The sequence below is a fragment of the Myotis lucifugus genome, unplaced genomic scaffold (assembly GCF_000147115.1).
Source record: "Myotis lucifugus unplaced genomic scaffold, Myoluc2.0 scaffold_189, whole genome shotgun sequence".
Taxonomy (NCBI): domain Eukaryota; kingdom Metazoa; phylum Chordata; class Mammalia; order Chiroptera; family Vespertilionidae; genus Myotis; species Myotis lucifugus.
Window position 1 is genome coordinate 780,408 of NW_005871237.1, and position 19,309 is coordinate 799,716.

The 19,309-nt window shown below is 44.8% G+C and overlaps 1 protein-coding gene across 2 annotated transcripts in view; it reads right to left on the reverse strand.

The window, feature by feature from the left end:
• CUNH12orf56 (chromosome unknown C12orf56 homolog) overlaps positions 1 to 19,309 on the reverse strand; it is a 74,099-nt gene that overhangs the window by 39,777 nt on the left and 15,013 nt on the right. For both annotated transcript variants that reach the window (XM_023760678.1, XM_006096849.3), the window contains exon 2: positions 11,491 to 11,650. In XM_023760678.1, coding sequence (XP_023616446.1) covers positions 11,491 to 11,650 — 160 coding nt within the window. The remainder of the gene's footprint in view (positions 1 to 11,490; positions 11,651 to 19,309) is intronic.

Sequence of the window (19,309 nt, forward strand, 5' to 3'; positions counted from 1 at the left end):
ACCGGGAACCTTTGCAGGTCCAAGAAGGGGAGTTGCCAAGAAATTTTTTAAAAGTGATGAAATGCCAAGGTTTCTTTTATCCAGCAAAAGCTATCATTCAGAATTGAAGGTCAGATAAAGACCTTCACAGATAAGAAAAAGCTAAAGGAGTTCATCACCCCAAACCAGTATTATATGAAATGCTGAAAGGTATCCTTTAAGAAGAGGAAGAAGAAGAAAAAGGTAAAGATACAAATTTTGAACAACAAATACACATCTATCAACAAGTGAATCTGAAAATCAAGTGAATAATCTGATGAACAGAATGAACTGGTGATTATAATAGAATCAGGGGCATAGAAAGGGAGTGGACTGACTATTCTTGGGGGGGGAAGGGGTGTGGGGGATGCGGGAAGAGACTGGACAAAAATCGTGCACCTATGGATGAGGACAGTGGGTGGGGAGTGAGGGAGGAGGGTGGGGTGGGAACTGGGTGGAGGGGAGTTATGGGCGGAAAAAAGAGGAACAAATGTAATAATCTGAACAATAAAGATTTAATAAAAAAAAAATTAGGATGATAATTCTGTGAACGAAAATGGGATAATATGATGCCTGGCAGAGTAAGTATGCAATAAACATTAGCTGAATTTAAAGTAAAACTCAAAGAACCAATCATAACTTACAACAAGAAAACTGTCATGTCTTCTCCATTATGTGAGTATATTTTGTTTGTTTATTTGGAGGGATAAATAATAATATTTAATAAGTATCTAATAAGTAATCTCTAATAATAATATATAATAACTAGAGGCCCGGTGCACGGATTTGTGCGCCAGTGGGGCCCTTGGCCTGGCCTACAGAGATCGGGCCAAAACCGGCAGTCCAACATCCCCTAAGGGGTCCCAGATTGCGAGAGGGCACAGACCAGGCCGAGGGACTCACCACCAGGCCGGTTTTGGCCCGATCCCCACAAACCAAGCCAAGGGACCCCGCCGGCGCATGAATCCATGCGCTGGGCCTCTAGTATGCAAAAAGATCTTTGGTTAATCTCATCCTGCCCTCTCTCCGCCCCCCATCCCTCTGAGAATCATCAGTCTGTTCCATGTTTCCATGCTTGTGCATTGAGCGTCTGCCTCCTGGTGGTCAGTGCATGTCATAGCTACCAGTCAAATGGTCGTTTAGGCTTTTATATATATACTAGAAGCCCATTGCACGAAGATTCGTGCAATAGGCCTTCCTTCCCCTGGCTGCTGGCACCGATTTTCCTCCGGCACCTGGGACCCAGGCCTGTGGTCTGGCTGCAGCAGAGAAGCCAAGCCTCTTAGTCTTCAGTCTTCACTCTTCCCTCTTGACTCCTCACTCTGGCAGGAGCCTTCAGTCTTTGCTCCAAGCCTGCATATACAAATTCACCGCCATCTTTGTTGGGTTAATTTGCACAGTTGCTCTGATTGGCTGGTGGGTGTAGTGGAGTGACACCAATTTGCATGTTTCTCTTTTATTAGTGTAGATAGACTAGGGGACCAATGCACGAATTTGTGCACCTTGAAAGGAACTGTGGGCTGCAAGGCTGCGGTGAGCACAGGGGCGGGTTTCAACCCATCCTCCGTGCCCCTGCCCAGCCCCTCCCATCATGGCCCCCAGTACCCTATCTGCCTGCAGCCCCACTCCCACCACCGCCACTCCCATGCACTGCCAGTGCGGGCCCTGTTCACACCCACTGACAGTGCAGAGCAATTGGGGCCAGCACCAGCAGCGGGTGCGAGCGGCGGCTGCTGCCCTGATTACCCCTCAGAGCAGGGGGAGGTGGAGAAGCCTTCAAGGGAGATCAGGGCCAGCAGCTACTGCTCGCACCTGCTGACGGTGCCAAGCAATCAGGACCAGCACTGCGCACTGACAGCAGGTGCAAGCGGTGGCTCCAGCACCGGCTGTGGGTGTGAGCGGCAGCTGCTGGCCCCGATTGCCCCTCAGGAGTAGGGGGAGTTAGAGAAGCCCTGAGGGGCAATTGGGGCTGGCAGCCGCCATTCACACCCACTGATGGCATGGAGCAATCGGCGCCGGCGAGCGCTGGGCGGGACCATGGCATGCCGGAGCAAAGAATTTTCAGTAACCACCAGAGGCTCACCCCAATGACAGTGACCAGTGCCCCACCTTGGTCTGGTGCCCCCGCTCACTTGCTCCACCATCGCACCACGGCCGACGCCCGCCACGTTCTGTGCTCTGCTGCCAACACCCACCATATTCTGTGCATGCCCCCTGGTGGTCAGCGCACATCATAGTGATCGGTTGTTTGGTTGTTCAGTTGTTCTGCTGTTCGGTCTATTTGCATACTAGGGTTTTATATATATAGATTATTGACTACTAGAGTCCCGGGTCATGCACCGCTGGGGTCCCTCGGCCTGGCCTGCAGGAATCGGGCTGAAACTGGCTCTCCAACATCTCCCGAGGGGTCCTGGGTTGCAAGAGAGCGGTTCTTGAGTGATGTACCCCGGAATCGGGCTCCCTCCTCTTTGGTTCCGGGTGCATCACCCGAAAACCACAGCTGCCAAGTCACTGCAGCTCAGCAGCTCCTGCATTGAGCGTCTGTCCCCTAGTGGTCAGTGCATGTCATAGCTACCGATCAGATGGTCGAACGGTCGAATAGTCACTAAGGCTTTTATATATATAGATAATAGTATCTCATAGTATCTGACAAGAACCAAATTTACATTTTCATAAGCTTCTGCAAGAGGTCAGCATTAGTCACACCTTCTGACCTCCCACAGAAATTCAGTGTCCCCTGTCTGACCACCGCCCCATCCTTGTAGAAGAAGAGGCATGAGTCAAGGATGCACAAGCCATCCATACAGCAAGGGAAGGAAAGAGGGAAAGCCCTTGCTCCCACACAGAATTCCTTTCGGGGATTTCCCTGGCTCTTTTACACATTTCCTTTCTTGGCTTGCTTGCTTCCCTTTCCTCCTCCCTCCCTTTTTTTCCAGTTTATTTTTCTTTTGAGATTAAACTTACATCAAATGAAATGCAAAATCTTAAGTGTACTTTCACTGAGTTTGACCCATTTCCTTTTGAACTGCTCTGTGTAACTCTTGTCTTTCACTCCTGTGGGTCTGAGAGAAGCTCAAGGCACCTCCATGCCTGAGAGAAAGAACCCTCTCATAGTGGAGGACCAAGGATGATGCTGGATGGCATCTGTAGGAAGATGGAGGGTGCAGGACACTAAGGCTTGCTCTGGTCTAGGCCTAAGAGGTCAGCACAGCTCCCTTGAAGTCCAGCATAGCTCATCCGAATTGAAAACCACCTGGGAATCTGAGGCAATAGGTTTAATGATAAAAAGTGTTCTTCAGGAACCTGCAGCTGCAGGATGATTTTGGAGAGGATCAGGGTGTAGTGGTCATCTGTCATTTTGTCTTTCCAGGACCTTCCTTTTTTGAGGAACTGTCCTCTTCTATAGTTACCACAGGTGCTATAGACTGCTACAGCTCCTCCCATAAAACTAATGATGATTAAGCTTCAGTGCCTCTCACTTGCATGAGTTCCTTCCAAAGTCTTAGGAGGGGCCCTAACCATGTGTTCAAATGTTTGCACAAAATGTGCAAAGGAAACACATTTTAATCACGATCACTTAGGACCACAGGCTCTTCCCACTTCAGTTTCTCTTTGGTCTCACTTCCCCTGGTGGGGAGTGGCCACAGGCACTGTATATTTGTGATTTCTCCTGCACAGGTTTCTTCGGAGTGCTGCAGTTATTGTGCATGGTGTTTTAACTCTTTTTCTTAAAGAGGGATCTGCAAATTGTATGAGTTTTAGTCCCTACAAAACCCAGATCCACCCCTGCCCTAGCCATAGCGGAATGGTCTCGGGGTGCACTTCTGATCCAGACTGGGCTGATCAATGTTTCTGCCTAGACTCGTGACCTTTGCACCTGAGAGGCAGAGCTAGGAGTCTTTTAAGCTGACTGGACACTAAAAGAAGGTGTCCCCCACAGGCTATTAAGGCCCCTGGTTTCTAGTCTTCCACTATTTGGCTCTTCTGTTCCCCTTTTGATTCCCAACGCAATTTCAAAATCCTTCTGATGAATTCCCTTTGGCATTAAGATAGGCCGAATCCGTTTTTTTCTACTTGCAAACTAAGAACCTTTACAATACATAACTGTTTAAGACCCCAATTGTCAGGCACTTCTAATAGTAGGCATTTCACAAATACAGGTACTAAATGTGACAAACCTTATGCTCTGTTTGGTGCTGGAATTAAGGAGAACATAGCACTGAGGTCAGACAGGTTGGAGCCTATCTCTTGCTTCAGGACCACATATTACAGAGTGTCTAGGAGGAGAGCTACAGGGGTCCCAGCTACACAGCAATACCTACCCAGGGAATGAGCTGCTTAGAGGAGAACTAGCAACATAGAGCACATCACTGATGGTATGCTGGGAAGCCTCAGAGACCACTAAGGCTTCTCTATTAGGAAGCAGTGCTACCTAAACAACAACCTGGACCTAGCTATAAGTTGTCTTAAACCTGATCTCATCCAAGTTCACTAACTAAACTTGAACTTGCTCTTTTTTTGTATGAGGTCATTAAAAGGTTGCAACCAAACAACTGTGGTATCGATGTTCCTGCCTCTCTCTATGATAGCTTTAAATTTTTTTAAATTTTTTAAAATATAATTTTATTGATTTTAGAGAGGAAGGAGAGGGAAAGAGAAATGGAAACATCAGACTGTCTCTCAGCTGAATCTCCTCTGTTTGTTCGGGCTGATTGTTACCCGTTTCAGCTGCTCGCCCTTATCTGCTCCGGGACAAAGCACCAACACGTCCGTCTAAGCCTCCGCCATTTTTTTCCAATCGAGAAATGGAAACATCAATGATGAGAGAGAATCACTGATCGGCTGCCTCCTGCACGCCCCTACTGGGGATCGAGCCCACAACCCGGGCATGTGCCCTTGACCAGAATCGAATCCGGGACCCTTCAGTCCACAGCCAACGCTCTATCCACTGAGCCAGACCAGCTAAGGCTAGCTTTAAATTTTAATTTGTAACAGTGGTGTGGAGAATCTCAGATTCATCTGTGCTCTTCACTGAAAAATGAAGCATAGCCCGAAGTCTGTCTCTACAATTGATGGAATGCCTGGTCTCCTGGAAGCCAGTGACTACAAGTTGGCAGGTATAAGGCAACAGTGACAAGAGAGCCTGAATACAGGTGATAGATAATAGAGTTATCAGCCAGGGTATTCTCTAGTGTGCACACAGAAGTTGACACTCTTCTTAGTAGCTTATGTATGAAGTCCTTCAGCCATTTAGCACAGTGTATATCTGATGGCATGTTCAGTAATGCTGGTGGGCTGAGAGACAGTTTTAGAAGCGACACTGCAAAAAGAATGCATCCGCTTTCTTAACTGCAGGAGGTTCGATTATATTTTTCAAACTCTATCTCTGTGCCAAGCTTATATAAAAATCACACACTAAACCTGAGAGACTTATCAGTGCTCTGTTGTTTTAGTTTTATCCCACATCAGTGGTTTTAGAAAATATCTGTTTCAGATTTAAAATAAAAATTACACACACACACACACACACACACACATACACACACACACACAACCAAACATAAAAAGTACAATTCAAAGTGTTAACTGCGGCCCATATAAGCACATGTGTATACGATGGAAAAAAGCCTCTTTTTCTCAGAAGCTCCAGAAAAATTGGGCCTAATTAGGAATCCCGCTAAAAGCGTGATCAGGAGACTAAGAATTTTTATTATAAATTATTTGTAATTTTGAGCTTCCTCTGTTAAGATAACCCAGTTATCTGGAGTGTAAGCACCTTTGCCACATGGCACAAGTATTCCCTAGGCTTCCACCCTAGAGGTTTGGAGTCCATCCTAATCATGGTCTTTATTTAATGCTCCTGTAGTTTATGTGTGCCGCTTCTCTAGGCAGGACATCACCATGAACACTGAAGACTTCAGTGCTGACTCTCGTCAAACAGATGGGCAGACAGGTTGGAGCCTCTCTCTTGCTTCAGGACCACATATTTCAGCGTGTCCAGGAGGAGAGCCACAGGTCCTCTGTGCACAGCAGTACCTACCCAGGGAACAGGCGTCGTGGAGAGCAGGAACACAGAGCATGTTACTGTTGGCAAGTTCAAAAGGGGGAACGGTTCTTTTTTTTTATTTTTTTATTAAATCTTTATTGTTCAGATTATTACATTTGTTCCTCTTTTTTCCCCCATAACTCCCCTCCTCCCAGTTCCCGCCCCACCCTCCGCCCTCACTCCCCACCCACTGTCCTCATCCATAGATGCACGATTTTTGTCCAGTCTCTTCCCGCATCTCCCACACCCCTTTCCCCCCCAAGAATAGTCAGTCCATTCCCTTTCTATGTCCCTGATTCTATTATAATCACCAGTTCATTCTGTACATCAGATTATTTATTCACTTGATTTTTAGATTCACTTGTTGATAGATGCATGTTTGTTGTTCATAATTTGTATCTTTACCTTTTTCTTCTTCTTCCTCTTCTTAAAGGATACCTTTCAGCATTTCATATAATACTGGTTTGGTGGTGATGAACTCCTTTAGCTTTTCCTTATCTGTGAAGCTCTTTATCTGACCTTCAATTCTGAATGATAGCTTTGCTGGATAAAGTAATCTTGGTTGTAGGTTCTTGGTATTCATCACTTTGAATATTTCTTGTCACTCCCTTCTGGCCTGCAAAGTTTCTGTTGAGAAATCAGCTGACAGTCGTATGGGTATTCCCTTGTTGGTAACTGAGTTTCTTTCTCTTGCTGCTTTTAAGATTCTCTCTTTGTCTTTTGCTCTTGGCATTTTAATTATGATGTGTCTTGGTGTGGTCCTCTTTGGATTCCTTTTGTTTGGGGTTCTCTGCGCTTCCTGGACCTGTAAGTCTATTTCTTTCACCAGGTGGGGGAAGTTTTCTGTCATTATTTCTTCAAATAGGTTTTCAATATCTTGCTCTCTCTCATCTTCTGGCACCCCTATAATTCTGATGTTGGTACGCTTGAAGCTGTCCCAGAGGCTCCTTACACTATCTTCGTATTTTCGGATTCTTTTTTCATTTTGCTTTTCCGGTTGGGTGTTTTTTGCTTCTTCGGAATTCAAATATTTGACTTGATTCTTGCGCTCCTCTGGTCTGCTGTTGGGTGTCTGTATAATATTCTTTATTTCAGTCAGTGTATGCTTAATTTCTAGTTGGTTCTTTATCACAACATCAAGGGTCTCATTAGATTTCTTGTAGATCTCATTAAGTTTATCGGCAGTTTCTAGAAAATTATTGAAAGACCTTAAAAGTGCGGTTTTGAGCTCTATATCCTCCATTTCTGTCATGTTTCTTTGTCTCCGCATTTTTTATGCTTTCTTGGTGCACCCCCTTGTGGTCTTTGTGCGCAGTCTTGTTGTAGTTAAGCCTTGATTGTTGTATGTAATACTGGGTGGGATTTGACCTCCAGGCCAACTGGCTGTGAGAATCAGCTGTGTCTGCAGTGAGAGAACTTCTGTCCTCTAGGGAGGTGCTAATCTAGCCTTTGCCTGAGGCTATCTGGCAAATGCCTCTGTGCAGGGCTTGGGCAGGGCGGGTCCCAGGGGATCAACAGGGCGGGCGGGCAGAGCGAGCAGTTATGGCTGCTCTCAGTCCCGTCCCCAGGGGCTCTGCCTCTCGGAGTCCCAGCAACTGCTGCAAACCTGGGAGAGAAAGCTGCCTTCGAGTTCTGACTGAAGCCAGACAGTCCCGCTTATCCTGTTTGAGTCTGGATCCCTAGAGACTCGCCCGGATCTGGAGCTCAGAGTCTGAGACTCCCTCCTGATTGAAACAGACAACCACGCCCTCAGCCGCCAGCCCACTCCGCATGTACTCCGCACCTTAGTATTTGACTTCAGCACTGCACATCCTCTGAGTCTCGGTATGCTATTCTCTTTCCTCCTAGTTGTAGAACTTCCACTCAGCCAGCCTTCCTGTGGTTCTGGGTGATGTCCGTTCCGTCTTTTAGTTGTATTTTTGAAGTGGTTGTTCTAGGCAGCAAACTCCGGTGTTAACCTATGCTGCCATCTTGGTTTTCGGGAAGGGTTCTTATCCTCTAATGTGTGCTGTGTGACTCCTCATGACAGTGGCAGTTTCGTGTTTTCAGAAGTCATTGTGTAAAACTGCCAGATGGTGCCTTCTGAGATGAAAGTAAAAAACAGTTGGGGAGAGGTATAATTCTATAAATAACCATGTGCATGAACATCAGATAAGTGTGTTTTTTTAAATTCTTCACTTCTTTTAACACAAAGTTTCTAGGAATTTGAAGTTCATAGAATGTCTACCTGTAATAGCTACTTTAATGTGTGTTTTTGTCTTACAAATGTTGGGGGAGGGTGGGGAAGCCAAGAATCATATGCTGAGGACAAGGACAAATATTCATTTAAGGCAACCAACACCAGTTAGATATCCTAGTTAGTGTGACAAGAGACCTGGTGAGTACCCAGGGATTTAATAAGTCTTCTAATTACAACTTCTACACACAGTTGCCATGGCATAGAGCAGCGGTTCTCAACCTGTGGGTCGCAACCCCTTTGGGGGTCAAACGACCCTTTCACAGGGGTCGCCTAAGACCATCGGAAAACACATATATAATTACATATTGTTTTTGTGATTAATCACTATGCTTTAATTATGTTCAATTTGTAACAATTAAATTGGGGGTCACCACAGCATGAGGAACTGTATTAAAGGGTCTCAACCACTGCCATAGAGTGTCAGCATAGAGAAGTGCTCGTCCATGAGAGTGTACAAACACTGGACAGTTTTCTCACACTTGTACCTACTCAGTACTCGAAGAGGCTGAGTCTGACTTGGAGTGAAGTCTGATGAAGAGGGAATGGGCTGGCTTGGGATGGTCTAGCTCCTCTGGGTAGATGCCAGAAATGGAAGGGCCTATCCAGGAGCCACTTTGGACTTCATTCTTCCCTCTCATTCTATGCTACAGATGAGATCTTAACTGCTTTCCTGCTGTGTGCCCTGTCCTGCCCACATTATTTCATGTAATACAACAACCCTGTGAATATAATAACAAAGATAAGAAAACTGAGGCTTACAGCGGTTAAGTGACTTGAGAAGGTCACACAGCCAGGAAAGGTGAGAGCTAAGATTCAAGTCTAGGCTTAGCTGAATCCAAAGTCCATGTTCTGTTTCTCTGCTTTTCACCATCTACCAATTATGGGGATCAATATCCTAAAGGGTTCCTTTATTTCCATGTATATTTCCTGGAGATATATATATGAAAATAAGCAGGGTAATGCTGTACTATATTTCTATTTCATTTTTATCCATTCATCTTTCATTTTTTAAAACTAATCCACAAGAAACGTTTAGGCAAAGCCCAAAATGTGAAACATAAAAGTAAGGCAGCTTTGGTTGAGCCAGGTGAGCACAGGGAGTCCTAACTCCTTATCCTCCCCTTCCCTCCCCACCCCACTATGGGGTTTCTAGATCTCCTTGGGTACCGCAGGAAACCACCTGCATCAGTGGCAGAACTCCCTAAACACAAAATCTAAAGGTGACTTTTCATCATTTTATGAAGGTATGTATCACCATTCTTGGGTGAACAGATTCCCAACAAATGTTTTTGAATGAAGAGTGAATGCTGGTATTAACCATAATAAGCCATAATTATCAGGGCAGGACCTTGGCCTCCCTTGCTGGTGAGAGGGAGCACAGAGATAACTATCAGGACTTTTTCCTAAGCCAGGAACACAACCTTCCAGTTACCCCTGCACTTCTTCACTCGGTTTTCTGTTAAAATCTATGGTGTTAATAAGATTATTAAAATCAAACAGGAACTGACCAAATGGAATCCAGATTCTAACTCATTCTTTAAAAAAACACACACACACACACCAGTATTTAGTGAACACCCTTCTTTCTCTCATTTTCTTTCTTTTTTTCTCTCCCATGCTTCCCTCCCTCCCTCATTCCTTTCCATTCTTTTCTTTCTTTCTTTCCTTCCTTCCTACATATCCTTACTCATGGCACACTACACCCTTGGCACTATGCTGTTGTAATGGATTGGTCAGCTCATCCTCAATGTAAAGAACATTATCTTCTCAACACCTCTAATCATCAGGGAACTGCAAATCAAAATCATAATGAAATGTCACTTCACACCTGTTAAGATGACCTCATGTTATAAGAAAGTGAAAAGATAAGTATTGGTAAGGAAGTACACTGGTGGTGGGAATGTACAGCCATTCTGGAAACTGGTATGGAGGTTCCTAAAAAATTTAAAATAAAACTACCATTTGATTCAGCAATCCCACTGCTGAGTATATATGCAAAAGAAATAAAACCATTATCTCAAAGACATATCTGCATTCCCAAGTTCATAGCAGCAGCAGTTATAGTAGCCAAGACATTGAAACAACCTAAGTATTCAGCAACAGGTGAATGGATAAAGAAGACACACACACACACACACACACACACACACACACTGCAATATTATTCAGCCTTTAAAAAGAAGGAATCCTGTCATTTGTGACAACATAGATGAACCTAGAAGCCATCATGCTAAGTGAAATAAACCACAGAAAGACAAATACTGTATAATCTCCCTTACATGGAATCTAAAAAAGGCAAATTTATAGTAACAGAGAATACAATGGTGGCTTGGGGGTGGGGGGAAACGGTAGATGTTGGTCAAAGGGAACAAACTTTCAGTTATAAGATAAACTGGAGGCCCAGTGCACAAATTTGTGCACAAGTGGGGTCCCTCAACTTGGCCCACAGGATTGGGCCAAAACCGGCTCTCCAACATCCCCTGAGGGGTCCCAGATTGTGAGAGGGCGCAGGCCAGGCCGAGGGACCCCCATCGGTGCACAATCGGGGCCGGGAAGGGACGCAGGAGGTTGGCCTGCCGGGAGGGACTGTGGGAGGGCTCCAGGGCATGTCCAGCCAGTCTTGCACAGTCCTGATCCACCAGACCCCAGCAGCAAGCTAACCTAGTAGTCAGAGCGTCTGCCCCCTGGTGGTCAGTGCACATCATAGTGAGCAGATGAGCGGCCTTAGCATATCATTAGCATATTATGCTTTGATTGGTTGAACAGACAACTGGACGACCAAACGACTGGACACTTAGCATATTAGGCTTTTATTATATAGGATAAGTTCTGGAGACCAAAATGTCCAGCATGGTAACTATAGTTAATAATAATGTACTGTGTACTTGAAATTTGCAAAGAAAGTAGATCTCAAGAGTTCTCACTACACGCACGCACACGCGTGCACGCGCGCAACTATGTGAGGTGATGGCTATCTTAAATAGCCTGATTGTGGTAATCATTTCACAATGTATATGTATATCAAAACATCACACTGTATACCTTAAATATATAAAACTTTTATTTGTCAATCATACTTCAATAAAGTTGGGGAGAAAAAAAAAGAACATTATCTTTTTTGCCTCATAAGGAAACGTATCTTGTGTTACGTTAAGAAGTATATTACAAAAAAAAGTATATTACATACCTTTTTTGTTGTTTGCATGGGCATGGTGAAATGGTAATAAGAATTTCCTGACATCTTTTGACTTTTCACATTCTTTTTTCAAAACAGTTGAATAGATGATCCGAATGTGTTGGTTGATTTCTCTATCTTGTGGACTCAAAAATTCTGGGTAATCATCAATCTGAAAAAAAAAATGAGTTGACTGAAGTCAAATACAACTGCTTATGTTTTCTGGGATAAGAAATCCCCAAAGCTTAGGGCAAGTTTAAACTGCATTCTTTATTTTTATTTTTTCCCTGGCAAATCTTTCTTCTTTTTGTTGTTAGGTTTCCCAATTCTCCTCTATTTGTTTTAGTCCTTACTAAAAGTGTGCTCAGCAACAGAACCCAGAAACTTTTTACACTATGATTGCTAAGTAAATAGTAACAGTGTTTTTGTTTGTTAAAATATATTGCCCCACTTCCATTTTGAAAAAAAGATTTTTTTAAAAAAGGTCTCAAAATTTTTTAATTAATTGGGCTTACACTAGAATTTTTCTGGGTAGGAGATAATATCCATTTGTAGGAACAGACTACAAAGATTCCTTGAACACAGGCATCCAGGTTTGAATTATTAGAAGTTTCCTGCTGGTAAAGAGCTTTCTCTTTTCCCCAAAGTGCTCTATTTTCTATTCTTGATTAAAAAGGGGAAAAGTCTCAGTAAATACTTTCCCCAGGGAGCCCCTGAGAGAAAATCGCAAAGATTTGTTTCTTACCCTATAGGAAGAGAAGTGTTTAAAGCAGTTAGTTTTATTTGGTCTATTTACTATTCTAAATTGCATGGGAAGAACTGCCCAATCAGAAGAGATGCTCAGCTTTCCTTAGGTTAGATTTGCATAGATAAAATAGTATAAACATTCTAGAGATTATGTGTTTTATGGGAAGTCTCTGGAGATTTGTTTTTATTTATCAGCCTTGGTGGTGCTTGGCCTGATCATGTTAGACATAGCAGATTGTTGTCAGTCATAATTTCAGATATTACGCAAAATGTTGACTTGGTGACAGCCTTGTTTTTAATTTGAATTTACCACCTTCCAGGCCAGTAAATTTTTAGTGGGGGATTATGTCAGTCTTACCTATGCAGTTTGTAAAAAATATAAATATCTAGGCCTATTTCAGATTACTGAATCTCTTGTTATTCTTGGCTTATAGTTGGCATATTCCTGGCACATTATATATATGTATATACATCAAGGTGGGGCAAAAGTTGGTATATAGTTGTGAGTATGCAAACAAGTTTATTCTTGTATTACTATTATTTACTAATGATTGTGTTATTTTCCATATGAACAACTATAAACCTACTTTTGCCCATACATATACACCAACACACACAATATCTCAGTATTATAATGTTATATTCAAGACTTTCCCTCTATCTTCTTTCCCTCTCCTCCCCCTCTCCTAAAAAAAAGACTTTCCCTCTATATAAATTATGTTCATTCACTTTTACAAATCAGATGTAACTTTAACTGATTTCTTTGAGAATAGACTTCAAGAAAAAAATAAGTTTTAAAAAAAGAGAGAGAATAGGCTTCATCACTATCCTTAGAGTCCTTAGAGACATTTTGTATAATTTTATTTTTGCAATAGCTTTATGATTTTTGTTCTACAGGCCATAGGAATCACCAACTTTTCTTCCAGTTGCCTATTCTTGATATGAACTTTCATCAGACCTTTCACATTTGAAAGTTCTAAAAACTCACTACAGCCATTTGAAGTATCTATCTCCTACAGATAGTGTATTTTATTGTATTTTATTTTATTGTAATGCTTGCTTGAATGTTCTACTATATGTTAAAGACCAGAGTTTGTGTCTTCAACATAGGAAGGTCTCAGAGCCTCCTGGAAAAAAGATTAACTAGATTCTTCAAACTACTAACAGTTCACACCTAAGCCAACATTATTTAGACAATGCTCTGACCACGATGGTAGACTGAGTCAGGATTTCCAGAAGAAATCTCAGGACTTCAAAATTCACTGAAATATATGGGTACTGCAAGAAAATCTGGTAGTAAGAGTTTCTTGGATTTGATTTCCTAGCCTTGGGAAAGCAAATAATGGAGGCTTTTGAAAGTCTTAACCTGATATTCATTATAAAAACTTCCAGACAAAAGTTAAATTTATGGTTACAATAGTTGTTCAGTACTCTAGACTTGCAAATATATGATAAACTAACACTTTTGTGGCACCTACCTAAATAATCAGGACAATCTAAAGAGTGTTGTTTTGTGATTAAGAATAATCTTTTTTTGAGATTATGATGGTGGGCATGGGACAGACTATCAGGAAAAATTGTGAAAGACTTTTACATGCAGGGGAAAAGATTATAAGTGTTCTGTTAGCCCTGGCCAGGTAACTCAGTTGGTTAGAACATTGTCCCAATATGCCAAGATTTGGGTTCGATCCCCGCTCAGGATACATACAAGAATCAACCAATGAATGCATGGATAAGTGGAACAACAAGTCAATATTCATTCTCTCTCTCTCTCTCTCTCTCTCTCTCTCTCTCTCCAGTAAATATTTTAAAACAGTGTTCTGTTTAGCTCACCCATCAGGTTATCTATGCCTTTCATTGTCTTTGAGTTATTTTACAGTGCTTGATTTGTAGAAAACATTTTTGTGTCTTTTTAAAAACATATAGAAACTGCCCTAGCTGGTTTGGCTCAGTGGATAGAGCATTGACCTGCGGACTGAAGGGTCCCAGGTTCGATTCCGGCCAAGGGCACATGCCTGGGTTGTGGGCTTGATCCTCAGTAGGGGATGTGCAGGAGGCAGCCGATCAATGATTCTCTCTCATCATTGATGTTTCTATCTCTCTCTCTCTCTCTCTCTCTCCCTTCCTCTCTGAAATCAATAAAAAATAAATAAATAAGTAAAAAAACAACATATAGAAACTTAAAATTTCTAAGTGGTAAATCTATCAACTTCTTTCCTTTTCATTTCTTTCCCTGATTTATGTTTAAAAATGCCTTTTACACCCTAAAATCAGATAAATATTCACCTCTGTTTTCTATTTCCTTTCCAATTTCCTCTTTTACAGTTAAGTCTCTAATCCTTCTGGAGTTTTGGGGGTTGGGGGGTGGTTTCTGTTAAGACTAGTCCAACTGGCTGTGATTCCAAGTCTATTTAGTATTGGTTTGATGAAAACTATGCTTTAAGTAGACTGAATATGTAAATATTTCTGGGTCAAATTTCTTATTAGCAGTTTTTTGGGGGGAGACAAAGTATAATAATTTGAATAATAATTACACATTTTACTCTAAGGGGAGGCAGGGGAGGTTGGGAGGGGGGCAGTAAGAGATCAACCAAAGGACTTGTATGCATGCATATAATCATAACCAATGAACAAGACAGTAGGGGGTGAGGGCATGTGCTGGGGAGCGGGAGCGGGCAGAGAGGAGTCAATGGGGGAAAAGGAGACATATGTAACACTTTCAACAATAAAGAATTTAAATTTAAAAAACAGAAAAAACATAATTACACAGTTTATAGAACATAGCACATACCATCCTATCTAATAATAGACAAACATGGTAATTAGCTGTACCTCCGCTATGCTTCCCATTGGCTAATCAGGGTGATATGCAAATTAACTGCCAACCAAGATGGCGGCCGGCAGCCAGGCAGCTGAAGCAAACATGAGGCTTGCTTGCTCCAGTGATGGAGGAAGCCAAGGTTCCCCGCCTGCCGCAGCTGGGCTCTGAGCTCCAGTCTAAGCAACAATGTTGCAATTATAGAAGCTAAACAAACCCCAGAAACCTGCTTTCAGCCAGCCGGCCTCGGAGCTGGAGCCGCAACAAAGTTTTAATTACAGAAGGTAAATAAATCCCAGAATAAAAAAAAAAAAAAGGAAAGACTAGGAGCTTCAATTGCGGGCTTGGCCCGCCTGAAAACAGCCCTCAGCCCCTCATCAGCCCCTCATCCAGGCTGTCCGGACTCCCACCCACCCTGAAGGGGGTGCGGACAGCCTGAAAACAGCCATCAGCCCCTCATCCAGACTGGCCAGGCATCCCAGTGGGGACCCCCACTCTGATCCGGGACACCATTCAGGGCAAACCAGGCGGCCCCCACCCATGCACCAGGCCTCTATCCTATATAGTAAAAGGTTAATATGCAAACTGACCCTAACAGCAGAAAGACTGGGAATGAATGGTCACTATGACACACACTGACCACCAGGGGGCAGACATTCAATGCAGGAGCTGCCCTCTGGTGGTCAGTGCACTCTCACAGGGGGGAGCTCTTCTCAGCCACAAGTCAGGCTGATGGCTGCCAGTACAGCGGTGGTGGTGGGAGCCTCTCCTGCCTCCTCAGCAGCGCTAAGGATGTCCGACTGCAGCTTAGGTCTGCTCCCCACTGGCAAGTGGACATCCCCCGCTGGCTGCCGGGCTGCCAGAGGGATGTCTGATTGCCAGCTTAGGCCCAATCCCCTGGGGAGCAGGCCTCAGCCAGCAGATGGTCATCCCCCACGGGGTCCCAGACTGTGAGAGGGCGCAGGCGGGACTGAGGGACCCCTTCCCCTCCCCCAAGCGCACAAATTTTTGTGCACCGGGCCTCTAGTCCTATATAATAATAGACAAACATGCAAATTAGCCATCCCTCCGCTACGCTGAAGCCACGCCCACCAGCCATGCCCACCAGCTGACCTGAGTGACTATGCAAATTATCCGACAAAGATGGCAGTTAATTTGCATACGCAGGTGTCAAGCGCCCCAGGAGGCGATGGCAGCCATGGCCACAGGCTCCCAGAACTTTCACCGGCCCCGGGAGACAAGGCTGTAGCCATGCCAGCGGGCTCCCGGGACTTTCATTAACCATCACCCCATGACAAAGATGGCGATGCCCATAGTGGCCAGGGCAGGATGCTGGCGGTGTTGCCCTGGCAACGTGAGCCCAGAGTCTGGCACAGCTGTGTGGCCTCCAGGCAGAGTCCGCTTCAAGGAATGCCCAGCGTCTGCACCCTTGCTGGGTAGAGGGAGGGCAGAGCAGGGGCCTCGGGCTGGAGTCTGAACCGAAGGAGGGGAGGGGAGGGGAGGGGCCTCAGGCCGGAGTCCGCGGCAAGGAACACTGGGCTCATGGAGTCTGCCTCCAGGGATGCCCAGCATCCATGCTCTGGCCGGGCGGAGGGAAGGGAGGGCAGGGGCCTCGGGCTGCAGTCCGCACTGAAGGAGGGGAGGAGAGGGGCCTCGGGCCAGAGTCTGCACCCCAGACACATGGAGGGAGGGGAGGGCAGGGGCCTTGGGCCGGAGTCCATGGCGAGGGATGCTGGGCTCGCTGCGATGCCAGCCCAGAGTCTGCGCTGAAGGAGGGGAGGGGCCTGGGGCTGGAGTCCCTGGTGAGGAATGCTGGGCTCGTGGCGACGCGTTCAGCTTTAGAAGTTATTTACTAACCATCAGTAAGTAAATAACTTCTAAAGCTGAACATGTGTGCTTGCCGGGTGAAGAGAGGGGAGGGCAGGGGCCTTGGCCAGAGTCTGCACCCTGGCTAGGCGGAGGGAGGGGAGGGGAGGGGCCTCGGGCCAGAGTCCACGGCGAGGGATGCTGGCATCGTTGCAGGCCGGGCTGAGGGACCCCTCCCCCCCCATGCACGAATTTTGTGCATCGGGCTACTGGTCTTATATAATAACTAGAGGCCTGGTGCATGAATTCATGCATGGGGGAGGGGGAATACTGCGGGAGGTTGGCCGGCTGGGGGAGGGACCATGGTGGGAGGTTGGCTGGTGGAGGTCGGGTGGGGAGGGACTGCAGGAGGTTGGCCACCGGCCCCAAGGAGAGAGCTGACTTTTGGTCCCCCTGGGAAAGGGGCCGCGTCCGCTGCCATCCACCCCGGTTCCCCGTCCCAGCCTGAGCCCAAGGGCCTCAGTGGGGTCAGGAGAGGAGGCGACGGTCACTGGGCTGGGCACAGAAGGCATGAATGCTGGGCACCAACACCACCGTTGGTGCCCTGCCACCATGCGATTCCCCACCTCCCCTCCCCACCACCTCCTCCCCTTGCCATCACTGCGGTGGGCGGGTGGCCCCTGGGGAAGGGAGAGGATGGGAGCAAGACAAACTCTTGTGTGGAGGGCTGACTTTCAATAGATCACAGCCAAGGAGCTGCTCTGCCATGTATGAAACCCCAACCCAGAAGCAGGTCTCTACGAATGGTTTAGCATCAGGGGCCAATGGGGGCAGGCCAGCCATGGAAGGTTGGCTGTGGGAGCGCACTGACCACCAGGGGACAGCTCCTGCATTGAGCATCTGCCCCCGGGTCATCAGTGTGCGTCATAGCGACTATTCAACTGGTTGTTCGGTTATAACAGTCACTTAGGCTTTGATAGATAGATGATAGATAGATGGATGGATGGATGGATGGATGGATGGATAGATAGATAGATAGATAGATAGATAGATAGATAGATAGATAGATAGATACTCACAATAAATCTATGAGGTCTTTAGCTATTATTTACCCTATTTTGCTAGGAGAAAACTGAGGTTCAGAAAGTTAACTTCACAAAACCAGTAAATGGTGGAACTAGAATGAGTAGGCAAGGCAGTTTTTCAAAAGCAAATTTTACAAAAAAACAGCTAAGGTTTAAGAATGTAACCCTACCAGTGGTTAGAGGTGGGGATTTTGTCTAGGAGCAATAGGGAAGTCTTTCTTCTGAAAGCACAAGGCTGGGATCCAAACAGTAATCAAGCAGCTGGATTCATTAGGTCAGAGTTTCAGTCAAATTATGCTAATTCCTTTATGTGGGCGGAAGTAGAGCCAGACCTCTTTTTAGCTACTGTAATCATTGAATTTGGTTAGCTTTGCCATTCAAGACATCTCTTCCTTAACTACACTAGGGTGGCATTCAGAAAAAGCACTCATGTAAATTTTTCTGTACTCATTGGCATGGAAATGCCCATGCTATGCTGTAGAATAAAAATAAAAGATTACAAAATAGTGCATGGAGTATAGAACACAGTTTGGAATGTTGCATAGAACACAGTTTGGAATGTTATACAACAAATTTTTGCATAGAACACAGTTTGGAATGTTGTACGACAAATTTGTGTGTGTGTGTGTGTGTGTGTGTGTGTGTGTGTGTGTGGTTAATTGTGGTGATCTGTAGATGATGGGATTTGCTAAAAGGTAAACTGAGACATATTAAAAATTTTGAGTTTGAGCAAAAATCTATTCGAATTGAGCAGCATCCAACGTAGCAGAGAGAGAAAAGAGCTCTGAGGTTCTCTACAAACTGAAAGACTTTTATAGGCCATGAGAGTGGGAACAAGGACGTTACACTAGGCAAAAAAAGTAGGTTGGTTATTGCAAGTTTACTTTCCTTTAGGGGCGGGAAGGGGCCCATTAGGCAGATTTTCTAAGTGCTGATCAGTTTGTAACAGAGTGAAACGTTTGGTCTCTCTTTCACTACATCTTGGTCAGCTTCTAACCATTAGAGGAATTCTGCTTGCAGCTTGAGTTTTACAATAACATTCCCTCCCATTCCCCCTCCTTTGACATAAAAGAAGCCTGAACTCTGTACTTTGGTGAGATGGATTTGAGACACCACTAAGGCTCCCATCTTCTCAGTTGATGCCTTCTCAATCAATAAGCCTTTCCTTTCTTCAACTCTGACGTTTAAATTTTGGCCTTTTGAAGCATCAGGCACACGAACTTTGGACCGATAACAAGGTGATTCTTGACTGACTGGCTTAAGATTCCATTTCTGGGAGAGCTGAAACTGTAATTAAATCTCAGTTCGGCAATGCGGAGTTTTGGGGGCTGCTGTCTTGTTTGTAACATAATCTAAATATGTAATTTTTATTTTT